The sequence below is a fragment of the Camelus ferus genome, chromosome X, assembly GCF_009834535.1.
Source record: "Camelus ferus isolate YT-003-E chromosome X, BCGSAC_Cfer_1.0, whole genome shotgun sequence".
Taxonomy (NCBI): domain Eukaryota; kingdom Metazoa; phylum Chordata; class Mammalia; order Artiodactyla; family Camelidae; genus Camelus; species Camelus ferus.
In genome coordinates, this window is record NC_045732.1 from 80413484 (window position 1) to 80426238 (window position 12755).

At 47.4% G+C, this 12755-nt stretch overlaps 1 protein-coding gene across 1 annotated transcript in view; it reads right to left on the reverse strand.

The window, feature by feature from the left end:
* AFF2 (AF4/FMR2 family member 2) overlaps positions 1 to 12755 on the reverse strand; it is a 276600-nt gene that overhangs the window by 25617 nt on the left and 238228 nt on the right. Inside the window, exons 11-14 of the mRNA XM_032475102.1 lie at positions 5152 to 5161; positions 4762 to 4923; positions 1742 to 2749; positions 1072 to 1193 (exon numbers count right to left, since the gene is read on the reverse strand). Coding sequence (XP_032330993.1) covers positions 1072 to 1193; positions 1742 to 2749; positions 4762 to 4923; positions 5152 to 5161 — 1302 coding nt within the window. The remainder of the gene's footprint in view (positions 1 to 1071; positions 1194 to 1741; positions 2750 to 4761; positions 4924 to 5151; positions 5162 to 12755) is intronic.

The following is a 12755-nucleotide window of genomic DNA, read 5'->3' on the forward strand; positions in this document are numbered from 1 at the left end:
GAGATACCACTTCAGTCCTTCCTCCTTGGAAAGGAGGAGGGCCCTGGAGTGACTGTGTTTGACCACTAGGAAAGAAGTCTATTTCCCCACATGCCGGGCCCACCCTGGAAGAGTTTCTAGTTCTGAGAACTCCAACTACGGGAAGGTGGGAAGGGATGTTTCAGATCAAATTATACCAGGGAATACAGATGCGTGTCACAAAGAGCTAGGGGTCCTCAGGGAGAAGTCAGCCCAGAGCCAAATCTCCTTATTATTTCGAGCAGATCTAATGGTAATTGATCTCTTCCTACCTTTCATCTCAAAACAAGGATCCAAGCAAATGTAAGCTGATAACTTATTTCCGACACCTTATCTGTGGCAGATTGATGCCGTATCACTGATGTTAAATCGTAATCTGTGAAATCAATTGTTAGCAGCAGTTAGCCAGATTGCCTCTCTGCTCTGGGCTGCTAATAGGCTCCAAAACTGGTCTTTGATGGAAGTAATCTCTAATGTTGAATGAATTTATGACAATAATTATCCAGACGGAATGGTTCCAGTAGCTGACATGATTGTTAGTTAAGTGATATTTATAAGACAGAAGAGCCCCGTCACGATGCTTGGTAGAAACAGGGAGGGGCTTCTCTAGGGAAGGCGGGGGTCGTTTGAGCCAGGAGGGGAAAGTGTTCCATCAGCATCAGAACCAGAAGTTGCGCAGAAGGAGGTGATTTGGTGCAAGGGATCGGTGTCTCTTGATGCTGCCCCCTTTTAAATTCACTTACTTTCTTGTGCCCTTCACTCAGTGCTCAAGGTTCACTTTGGCCGATTTTGGTCATCAGTCTGAGTTGGAATAAAGAAATGTTGCTAAAAAGCTCACAGAGTCACCCCCAAATCTGGCAGCCTGTATTCTACCCTTTATCCCACCCTTGTTAGGCTGGTGGCCAGGGACAGCTATCAGGACTGGACTGAGTGACTCCTGTTTCTTACTGAACATTCCTGTAGGACAGGACCACCCCCACCAAAAGGGGTTCAGCTGGGAGTTCTTAAGAGTCCGAACAATCGAAGCATCCCAGAAAGCCTGAGCAAACTCACTCTTTAGCGCTGGGAGGCTTGTGGGGTGGAGCTGGTGAGATGCAAGGCGGAAGCAGGCAGATGGTGGCGGCCTCCTCCAGGCGCTGCTTCTTCTCAGGGATTTTCTCCGCAACTTCTGCTGGCTTTAACAGGAAAAACAAAATACACAGAGTTGGAAATCTATGGCCCATGCAGACATTTAAAAGCAACAAGCAAGGGAGACAGTTTGTTTCTACTTGAACTCCTAGGTTAGGTAGGGGAGTTAAAAGTGCCCTTTCAATCAGACGGAAAAGCAATCAGTCTTGCGTAGCCCAGCCCGACCAAGAAGCTGGCATCTGAGTGAGTGGAGCTGCGATGTGAGCCTCTGATTAAAGACTGGGCGGCAGATGAACGTCATACTGAAAGTAAAGAGAATCTATAATTTTCAGACACTCTTCTCAGGAACAACGCCCCCACAAATGAGCAGTTTAGAAACTAACACTGCAACTCTAACATGGCACAAACCCTGGACCAGCAGCGTGGGGATTTGGGGTAACGTGTAGAGGTGACTTACACGATCAAAAACGTGCAAGGAAACTGAGCATGTGCAAGGCACACCTTTGGACCTTCAGGCACTGGCGCTGAAGACCCAGCGCAGCCCACAGACAGCCACGGCTCGCGAGCACGTGGCAGGCCGCCGCCGCCAGCTCACCTTGTGCTTACGCTTGCCCTTGGGGGCGGGCTTCTCGGCCGCCGCGGCCGCGGTCTGCCGCTTGGGCTTGGAGGCTGGCTCCTTGTGGTCTGGCTTGGCTGGCGCTGCTGGGAGTGAGTTGTGGCCAGGCACTCGAGACAGTAGGTCAAGGTCAATCTTCACCCAGAGATTTTTCAGATTCTCATGCTCTCGGAGTGGAGACAGCAGCTCGGTTTGCATGACGGGGACGGGTGAAAAAGCCGGCTCCTCGTTAGTGATGGAGGGGTTGTTGCTGTTGCCGCTGCTGATTAAGGTGCTGAGGGTCAGGCTGGCCCCGCAGCTTTCCTTGGATTTGACAGGATTGCCCCCAGGAGCCACGCAAGGAGGCAGGACTTTGATCTGGAGGGTCTCTTCCTGATCTGTGTTGGAATCAGACGTAGATGAATCGGTTTCAATAAATTCCCGGGACTTCGGCACCGTCTTGCCAGGCCCTCGGTACTTCTTCTTCTCGACAGCCAAGGGGATGTTCGGCCTCGGTTCTTTCCTGGGGACCGGCTTGTGGGCAGTGGCTTTGCTGCGGCCTCTCGGGGGGTCAGGAAACTCCACACTTTCCTTTTCTTTGGGAGTACTGCTGGTAATATTTGGTTTGGGCCAGGTAAATTCCTCAATGCTGGTGTTCTTCTCGACCTTTTTGGGCTGTTTTTTCCCAATTGTCCTTGGAGAAGCTGTCTCCAGAGCTGTCGACAATTTATGCTTCAAAGCCTTTGTTTCTGGTGTTTTCGGGGTGGGCCGTGGACGGGCTTTCTCCCTGATGAGACTGAGGAGAGGCCTCTCTTTGGGTTCAGGCAGGACCTGGCTGGGATTTGTCTTCACCTTGACCTGGACTTCCATTGGTTGGATGATCGGAGGAGGCACAGAAATCGTCTCCATGGGCGTTTCATTTTGGCTACATATAAATGACTTGTTCTGGGATGTCACTTTGTTAAGCCATTTGTCCAACTGCCACTTGTTGGTGGAGGGCGGCTCAGGCTGCAGATTGAGAAACAGCAGCAAGAATGAATTTCATATTTGGGAAGAATCCAGGAGGACGCAGGGCACTGACCATTAGCTGATAAAAGCTTTGGATATTAAGTGACCGTTCACACATTTAGAAGCCCACCCAGAATTCACATTCGTCAAACTACCTACGTAGACAAATACTTCACAAACCAGCTGCAATCTCCTTATTTAAGCTAAGTCCCACTCCTCTTCTGAAAATATTCTCTGTCTAGGAAGGAAAGAATTATTCACAGAGAGTTTTTTTTCCAGAGAGTGGGCAGGGAGGGCTGAGGGAAACCGGGTCCCAAAACCCTTTGGTGGGACACATTACTCGACTTCCCACCAGGAGGCAGAGGTAATGATCTCTGGTCCTGAAAAGAAATGTAAGCGTGCCTCAAGTGTAATTCAAAACGAAAGGCTTTCTGGCTGCCAAAGTGCCAGTGCCTCCTATATGATGCTGTAATTCACTGCAAAAAGAAGAGGCCCTTTGTATTTTTACTGAAGGATGAAAAGATTTGACTTCCCAAAAAACCACCTGCACTTTCTTCGGTGTATGGGCAATAACTAATTTACGGGGACATGTGTGCAGACATTAGTGTCCGCTGTTCAGCCATGGAAATGATGCGTCCAATCAGCTACTTGATTCCTAGCTCTGAATTCTGCTTGTTGAACTAAAAGAGCCATCATTTTTATTAGAATGGCTCTTTTTTTGAAAGCCATCAGTTGAGGCTTATGGCGCCAGCCAACAGAGGATGACAGAATTAAAAACACTTGAGCAGCCGCGATTCCAGCCCGCACAGAGCAACGGCAGGTAAGGGGCGAGGAGATTGGCGCGGAGGCTGCTCTTGACAGCAGAGCTCCGAGGTTAAGGTCACCAGCTCTGGGAGCGCACAGAGCCTGGCTGCAGTCCTGGCTCTGCAGCTGCCTGCCCGTGAGATCTTGGGAAAGTTCTTTCCTATCCTCTCACAACCTTATTCTCTCATCTGTAAAATGGGATAAAAAGTAGCAAGGACCGCATGGGGATGTTATGAGGATGAAATGAGAAAATGCAGAGCACAAGCCCCGCACACCGCCTGGCACACGGTCCGTGGTGAGGAAGTGTGAGCTGTTACAAACAGTAGCAAAGTTACTAGGGCATCTCCTTCTCTCGGTCTTTTCTTTTTCTTATATTTGTATTTTTTCTTTTGCTTGCTTTGTTTTTTGGGGGTAATTAGGTTATTATTTATTTATTTACTTATTTTTAATGGAGGTACTGGGGATTGAACCGAGGACCTCACGCATGCTAAGCACGCGCTCTACCACTGAGCTATGCCCTCCCTCCATTATCCTTTTCTGATGACTCAGAAACAAGTGTGCAAAGGGCCATGGACAGACTGGCTTGCGGTACAAGGTGCAGACTTTGGAAACGAGAAGCTGGAACTCAGAGAGGATGGGAGGGGCAGGACATGTGTTTTCATTCCACAATTCTAATTTTGGTATTTTGTGGGGCTGTGTTAAATGTTTTCATGAATTACCATCAAACACAACCTGAAGAATATTAATTGAAATGAAAAAAATACACGCGTCCTTTCAACCATCACACTTCTTGAGTCTTACTTGTCAACTGGTGATTCATCGCTTCAACCTAGAGGAAGGGGTGGTGTCCCCAGAGCCAGAAGTGGGTCTTGCCTGGCCTCGTGAGTTCTCTGGAAAGAGCAGTTGCTAGCATAGTGATTATTATTCCAGTGTTACCCATGGAAGAATGCGAGGCTCTGAGGCGCTAAGTGGGTCACACAGCAAGTCAGTCACCCGGCCAGAAATGTCTGTTAGAGGCTGCGAATGTATGAGTGCGAAAAAAAAAACTGCTATCAAATACCAGAATATTCGTCTGAAGGATTTCTTGTGCTAAAGTCATTATTGCGCTGGAGCAGTATTATCATTGTACGGTTGTGGTGTGCGTATGCGTGGAGGGGTGCTGCCTCGGGGCAGACAAATCGTGCTCGGGGCCCTGGCCCCTCACCCACCTCTGGGGTGGCCATGCGTGGCGCCTCATTGGATTCGCTGTCAGTGCTGCTGCTTTCTGTGTCTGAGTCGGACTCTGAGCTGCTGTCCGAGTCACTGGAGCTGCCAGACGCCCCGCTGGCTGGCACGGCAGTGGGGGGCTGAGGTGTGGCCAAGAGTGGGCTGGAAGAAAAACGACATGTTCATTGCCTCATTCAGCCTCAAACCAGCCAGAAAAGAGCCCAGGTCAGCATAAAGACTGATGCTCTGTGAGGTACAGGCCGAGTGGAGCACACCGTCCCATTTTACAGATGGGAAACGCGAGGCTCAGGAGGCCCAGTGAGTGACCCACAGTCCCAGTTTTTTTTTTCCAGTTAATTTTTCGTTTTCTGCTGCCATCTTGTTCAGAAGCCCACAGGTTTGGTAAGGGGCTCTGATCTTCGCTATATGCACAGTACAGCCCTCTCATCAAGTAGGGGTGAGTTCAATCCTCATTTTCATCAGACAAAACTGAGGTTCAGGGAAGGGGAGGGGCTTGCCTCAGCCTCCCAGCTGGAGAGGAGAGTGAGGCTAGGGCCATGGCCTCCCAGCCCCCTCAAAGGGCAGGGCTGTGTAAAGTGTATCCACTACCAGGCGCCCAGCACCAAGGCCAGCAGAGCTCACCATCTGAGTACTGGGATGAGAGGATATACTTCTCGCCTCCCCCACCATAATTCCCGTAAATCCTACGTAAATCTCTTACGAGGAGGTATGATCATAAAGGACCGACCATCTCTAACGACTGATTTTAGATGACCAAGCAAAGCGTTGTGAAATTGACACCGTTTGCCACTCTGGCTTTATCGATAATCGATGTCCTTCCTTACTAATCACTTGCTCTCTGTGCCCCATAACAAATCAACTTCAGCTGCCTCTTGGCACGCTGGGATGTCATCGCCTTTCTGTCCTTTTGCTCACTGTCTCTTTGGACTAGTTCTGGTCTGCTTTCGCTCAGAAATGGGGCTCTAAAGTCGAGGGAAGGGTCTCATCCACCTCTGTCTCATCAACCCAGTCCCCTCTTTGGAGAGAAGTTGAATCATGGAGAGGGATGGGCTGGCCACCTGAACCTCGCTGCCTCTCACACTCCCCACAGAACTCAGTCCTGGTCCTGGAGGGCACCGGGCCCTATGGCTCCACCTTCAAACCGGACAAAGAGAGACTCCAAGGTCCCCCTCTGCCATGATTCCTCGCCTGCCCCCCCTGCACCCTCATGGGAGCCTAGTCACCAGCATTACAGCTCTTGCCTGCCAAGTAGGGGCCACACTCAGCTGCTGCCCGGGAAGGAATAGGATCCCTTTCAAACCAGTATGGGCTCCTCTTGTGTTGCCATCCGACGCAGAGCACCTTTTCACGACATGTGCCTCGTGTCCCTGAAGACTGCCCCTTTAATCTCCCACGAAGCTATTTCCTTTCATACAGCCAAAGCTCATTTTAAAATGCTATCTGCTAAGTAAATGCTATCTGCAAGTACATTTGTCTGCCAAATATACCAAGACATTAGGAGAAGCAGAAGAAATAGGGGACCATATCCCCTGGGAAAGCGTGTGTGTGTAACGTGTGTCTGTGTGTGTATATGTGTCTGTGTGTATCTGTGTGTGTGTGTGTATACGTGTGTGTGCGCACACGCCTGACAGTGGGGGCAGGGATCTACATACAGCTCAGAGCTCTTCTTTCCCCGTGCTCCTCTGCAGTATAATGAGTCCGTATTTATGCAAAGTACCCTCTAAATCTAATCAATTGTTTTTGTCTTTGGTTACTAAATAGAGACTGAGAGAACAGATTTAAATGAGACTAACCCAGAGAGTGTGCTAACTCGGCCTCCGTTCCCCCCAAGTAAAATTTCAGATCCAGCACAGGGCATCTGCAGTACTGAGACTACTGGCTGGCGGACTGAGAATTAAGATCTAACTTGTAATCACATTTATAATTTGTTTCTTTTTTTTAAAAGTGATTTCTTCCTTCTTTCCTTGCATCTTTTTGGGGGTAATTAGCTTTATTTATTTATTTTTTAATAGAGACGCTGGGGCTTGAACCGAGGACTCTGTGCATGCTAAGCACGCGTCCCCGCACTGAGCTGTACCTCCTCCCCCGACATTTATGGTTTTCAAGTGAAAAGATGGTTTCCTAGTTTTCTTTCGTATGAACGCATTAATTCCTGGTGTGTATGTGTTTGTACACAGGTGTTCCTTACGCAAAGCCTTTTGGAAGGTAGATGAATTTTGGTATTCAGATTTTTTTTAATTAAAACATAATATGGTAGATATACCACCTATGATCCCCCAGTGGGATCTGGGAAGCACCCCCTGGATAAAACTCATGACTATTGCTGCAGTAACATTCATAATCAGAGGAATAAATAAAAGACTTGAGATACATACCTGCACATCAGTTTAGGTCAGGTTTTGTCATCAACTGAGGTTGTGTCAAAGTTACTGAAAATAATAGTTCTCAAAACTTTTTGAATTTCAGAATCGTGATTAAGGGATTGTAGACGGGGACAGAATCATATATGAAAAATGGACTATATGTATAAGTAAATACATATTATATAGACATAGATACAAAATACAGATGATTTTAAACCTAAGGGTAACCTTGACTGAGACCCAGTGAAATGAGACCTAAGTTTTCTTTCAGCTAAATCTATTGCTGTGTTCTCGGGAAGGACCCCATGGCCAGTCAGTGTTGACAACGATCACTTAGGAGAAATTAGTACATGAAGAACAGGAAGAGGCACATCCGCGCTTCATACTCACACTGACAGGCATAGAGACTTGGGGATGAAAGAGAATGTGGATTTGAATTCAAGAGGAGACCATGAAAACTTAAGCGGGGGGCGAAGGCCTTCAGCATCTTAATGAGAAAGAACTGCTTTCTCCGGGCAGTTGCACAGTTGGAAACAGGGATCATCAGCATGTGTGTAAGCCACACCTCTGAGCCCAACCCTAGCCTCCTTGCGCCCAGTTGGGGCCCCTCCCAGGGACAAAAAGTGGCACAAAACTGAAACATTGTCTTCACAAGCAAGGCAAACATCAGTATCAGAAGGACTGGCCGAGGGCCACATTCTTGTCTAGAGTCCACTATGGAACTTTCAAGTTGGAAAACTATCATGATATTTCACTTTTCACTCTTCTCTGAAATTCATTAGCTCTTCAGCTAGTTAAATTCCCACTTCTGCTACATTTATTTTCATACGTCGCAAATTTATTTTTCAAATGTATATTAAGGTGGCTGTGAGTGAAGTGAGCTCACACAATACTCAATTCTGCCTAGGAGATGAAGGACTAATGTGCAATTTACACTTTCTTCATTCACCAAACTGTTCTAGAATTATTTCCCACGCACCATTTACTCTCACATTTTAATAAACTGCTTTTAAGAAGAATGCAAGTGGTTCAACAACAAAGATAATATGCAATACAAAAATCATTAACATTTCATATATTAAACCATCTGCTCCACAGTCTGTAAATATTAAAAGAATACTCTGTGACTTCACCCTGAATGTAATAAAACTTCTCAAAGGACCCACATTTGTAACAACTTCAAAGTGAACCACTCAGCCTTTTCAAAGATCAGATTTTGCTATGTATTCATCAGGGTGAGCAGTCTACACTGAGTGGAGTGAAGCCTCAGTTAAATCCAAACCCGATTTAGTAGGTCTTCACGGTCATGGGCCAGACTGACGGCAAAGAAGTTGGCTTAGCAAGTCAGTGCCCCTCGTGGGGAAACCAAGGGGGTCAGAGAGGAGGCCAGTGGGAGAGGAGTTTGGGAGGCCTTGAAGATGCCTTCTGCAGACAGGTTTGGCCCTGGTGTGGAAGGCTTGAGAGTACCAGGAGATAAAGATGGGTTTTAAGTGGAAGTCCAGGCACCTTAATCTCTAGACACGACAGTCTCTCTGTGCTTATACTGACTGGGCTTCTTCTGCAATAAAGGGCTCAGTAGGAGCCACCATAAAGCAGACAGTCCCAGAAGCCACAAGAAGGAACTGGGACTACTTTGTCTGGAGAAGGGGGCGGTTCGTATGATGATTGTCTTCCAAAACGTGAAGGTCTGTCCTGTAGGAAAGGGAGTGGGCCAGTTCAGAGGGCCTTCCAAGGTGAAATTAAGACCAATGAGTTAGACATCTAGCCAGGGAGATCTCACCTCCACATCAGGAAAGACTTTCAAAAATCTCCAGCTGCCCACAGAAAGAAGCCACTGCTTTGTAGGCCAGTGAGCTGGATTCCGGTGACTAGATAGCCGGCAATAAAGATTCCTATTACGGGTCCAGAGTGGGGCTGGGTGATCTTGAAGGCGTCCTTGCCCTCAAAGATTATGATTCTTCTGAAACAAAAGTGTATAGGGGATTTTAAGGGAGACTGTTTGGACCTTACGGAAAATACACGATGAGACACTGAAATGACCTGCTCTTGGTGACACCGTCACAGAGCTCTCGTATGAACCTAGAGGATTACAGCTGCCTTTCTGGGGAGCTATGTCCTAAATCAGACTTTTCACTAATTCACATTAACAGCCCCCAGAAAACCAAACATCTGCATCAGTGCTATCTAACTCGAATCCTAATTTAACTGTAAATTCCTCTTTCAGGAGATAAACAGGGATGATGAATTGGCCATTGTGCGCAATCAAGCTGTGTGGGCATCAAAAAGGAAAGGTTCCAGCGTGGGTGACGGCTTCGTAGTGGGAAACATAGATGAGAAGGAGTCAAGAAAAAGTCCACAGGGTGTTTATTGATCCTGGCAATGCATTTCACAAGGCCCAGAACTTGCCAAAGACAGTAGCATGAGATGCTTGATGGGGGAGTCCTGTATTAACCCCCTTTGTCTTTAGCTGAGACTTGTACTAATTTCACCAACATGGCCCTTTTCTAGTTTTATGGAGATCAGATGTCTGTTTACTAGATAATTTGAAATATGCTTCCATACTTGATTTCATCATTAAGTTGTAAAGGGACGGACGGCCCTGCGGCAAAGGAATCAACATTTATAGCCATCTTTCCTGTCTTCCTCCTTCGCCTCTCTGAACTCTGGGTTCCCAAACTGGAATAGTATCTCTGCCTCACCGCACTAGGCCACTAGAGGCAGAGACTCCGAACCCTCATCCTATCCCAGCCAGGAGATGGGAGGAATCCATTTTGTTCTGAGTCAGTAGTTAGGAAATCTGCCCCACCCACCCCAGAACATCCATTTACTCCAATTGTCCAATAGAAAGCATACACAGAAGCATCATACATAAAACAGATAAAAACAGAGTTGCTCTCGTGGAAACAAGAGATGGGGCAGAATGTAGAGGGGGCTGTCCCCAGCAGCTTGTCCTCGTCCCTGGGGTGGCCCCTGAGCACAGTTTGAAAGTAAAATACTGCATATCCCAATATGATCAGAAACAACTCAGAATCGAGTATGTTCTGTGTTAATGCATGGATGCTACTGACGAGCAGACAGTGAATCGCTGTCCGCCTGTTATCTGGGCTCCAACCTGGCATGGCTCAAGGGAGATCATCTTTGTCCAACGTGTGTGTACGCTGGGGATTTGTCCTTTTGTCTGATCCTGTGTTTGAAATGCAGTCTGCTCGACTTACTTGCAAAGCATAAGAAGGAGAGGCGCACCTACACACTCACATTCGTTTTCACGGACAAGGTACCGTACATGACATAGTTTAAAGCCCACACTGACTAAAGAGATCTGTGGTGGGCAAAATAATGACTCCTCTAAAGATGTTCACATCCTAATCTCTGGCATCTGTGACTCTGGTACCTCACGTGGAAAAGGGGGTTTTGCAGATATGAATAAATTCACGAGATGGAGAGATGATCCTGATAATCTAGGGGATCCCAGTGTAATCACAGCAATGGGCAATCAAAGAGGGTATAGCTTCCCGAGAGGCTGCGAGTCAGTCATTTGGAACTTCCACGATAAATGGAAATGAGTGGGTCCTCACAGTTTTCGATCACCAGCAGTTAGTTACTTCTCCCGACTTATCTGACATCTTCCTTCTTATTTATTTATTTTTAACGGAGGTACTGGGGATTGAACCCAGAACCTCGTACATGCTAGGCACGCGCTCTACCACTGAGCTATATCCCCCAGCCCTCTCTGACGTCTTTTCTGAGGTGATAATGCTGAGTGATTTGGGCAAAAGCTTTACATAATTATATTTGGCTCACAGTCGCCCTTTTGGCAGGCTGACCAGACCCAGGCTCTTGTCTTCTTTTCCTGCCTGTGCCCTTTCTGCCACTTTCAGTCTCTTTCACATATCTCAGTAGCTGCATTTCCCCTGCTGGTTTTAAAGAGGCAGTTTTAGGACAGTGGGAGGAGCATGCGATTGGAAGCCAGGTGCTCTCATTTTGAGTATCACCTTGGAGACTGTTTTTGTGTGACCTTAGGCTAAGCATTTAACAGAAGGGTTTCAGTTTCCTCATCTGTAAAATGGGGTAATACATCACACAGGCTTATAAGAGGACTGAGTGAGGTCATTTAGATGAAAGAACTCTATTAATTGGTACGTCTCAAACTGTAATGTGCATACAAACCACCTGGAGACCTTGCTAGCATGCAGGCTCTAATGGGGTGGGCCCGGGATGGGTCCTGAGCTCTGCATCTCTAACACACTCCCAGGTGGTATGGGTGCTCCGGCTCGGCAGACCGCACTGCGAGTGGCGAGGCTAAAACCTACAGAGGCTGTTCAGATAGAAGCTGCGGGGAAAACAAAAACAAGTTGGTGAACTTGAAACGAATGGCTAAAACACAGCTTCATGATCAGCTGTGGATTTTATTTTTCCATAATGATCTGTCCTCCTTTGCAACAGAGAAAGTTGACTGCCTTGCGTCACTTTGAATTGAACCTGGTCAAGTTTAAGCTTTCTTTAGGCCATCATTCCTGGGGAGGTTTTATCAGATTCCTTCTGATAAGCACCGACTTCAGCTTATGACTTTCCTGAGGCTACCTGCCTGGGCTGGTGGTGGACCAAATGCATAATCCTTTCCTCCGAATGCGTCCCATGTATCATGGCAAAGGTCAAAGGTGGCTTGCTGCTATTGCTGCTGAGGGTCAAGGTGGCATTAGACTGCATGCAGGGTCCCGGCTGGGACCCGGGCATAACTCACAATGGCTAATACAGATGGCGTGTGCGCTGTGCGCCAGGAGGTAGCTTTAGCACCATCCCTGCATCTTCTCTTTTAATCCTCACAACAGTCCCGTGACTCTTATTACTTCCATTTTACAGCTAAGAATACTGAGACTTAATACCAAGCAATATGAAGTTGAAAAATAGTTTTAAGAATACCAGGGGACAAACTTTAATATGCAGTTTCAAAGGAATGAAAAAAACCAAGGTGACAACAAAACCCAAACCCAAATCAAAAACAAAAAAACAAAGTGGCTGGCTTCTGCCTCACCGCAGCCTGAAGTGAGAGGCACTGCGGAGGGTGCCAGTGTGCTACCAGTGAGGCCGGCTGGTGGTGGCTAATGGGCCATTTACGTCTTGAGAACCTCAAAATTTGCATTAGGGAGAATGAGCTGGTATTCAAATTTTTCTGGAAGTGATTCAAAGCCACACTGACTTCTCTGCTATCGATCAGAGCTGTTTCAACAAACAGCTAAACAGGTGGGGGAAAAATCATATACAGCCAAGTATTTTTTGTCCTGTTTGCCTTTAAAGTCCATTTTTTTTTTAATGGGAGCAAGGGAGAGAATGAAGGTGAGCAAGCGGACGGAACGCCGACTCCCATGAGCGCCGTCTCCACGGGAGCAGAGAATGAACAATTGACAGCACACATGCATAAGGAGCCCGGGGTGGGGGGGGGCTGATGTCAGGAATCCATAACAAGGTCAAAGCCTTCCAACAAAGAATCCCATCAGTCACACACCTTAGGTGGAGCAGGGGATGTACTTTGACTGGGGGACTGAAATCCAGGGGCTGCCTGCGTGCAGGAGCTCCCCAGCGTGTCTACAGAACTGGGCTGGAGAGGAAGCGGA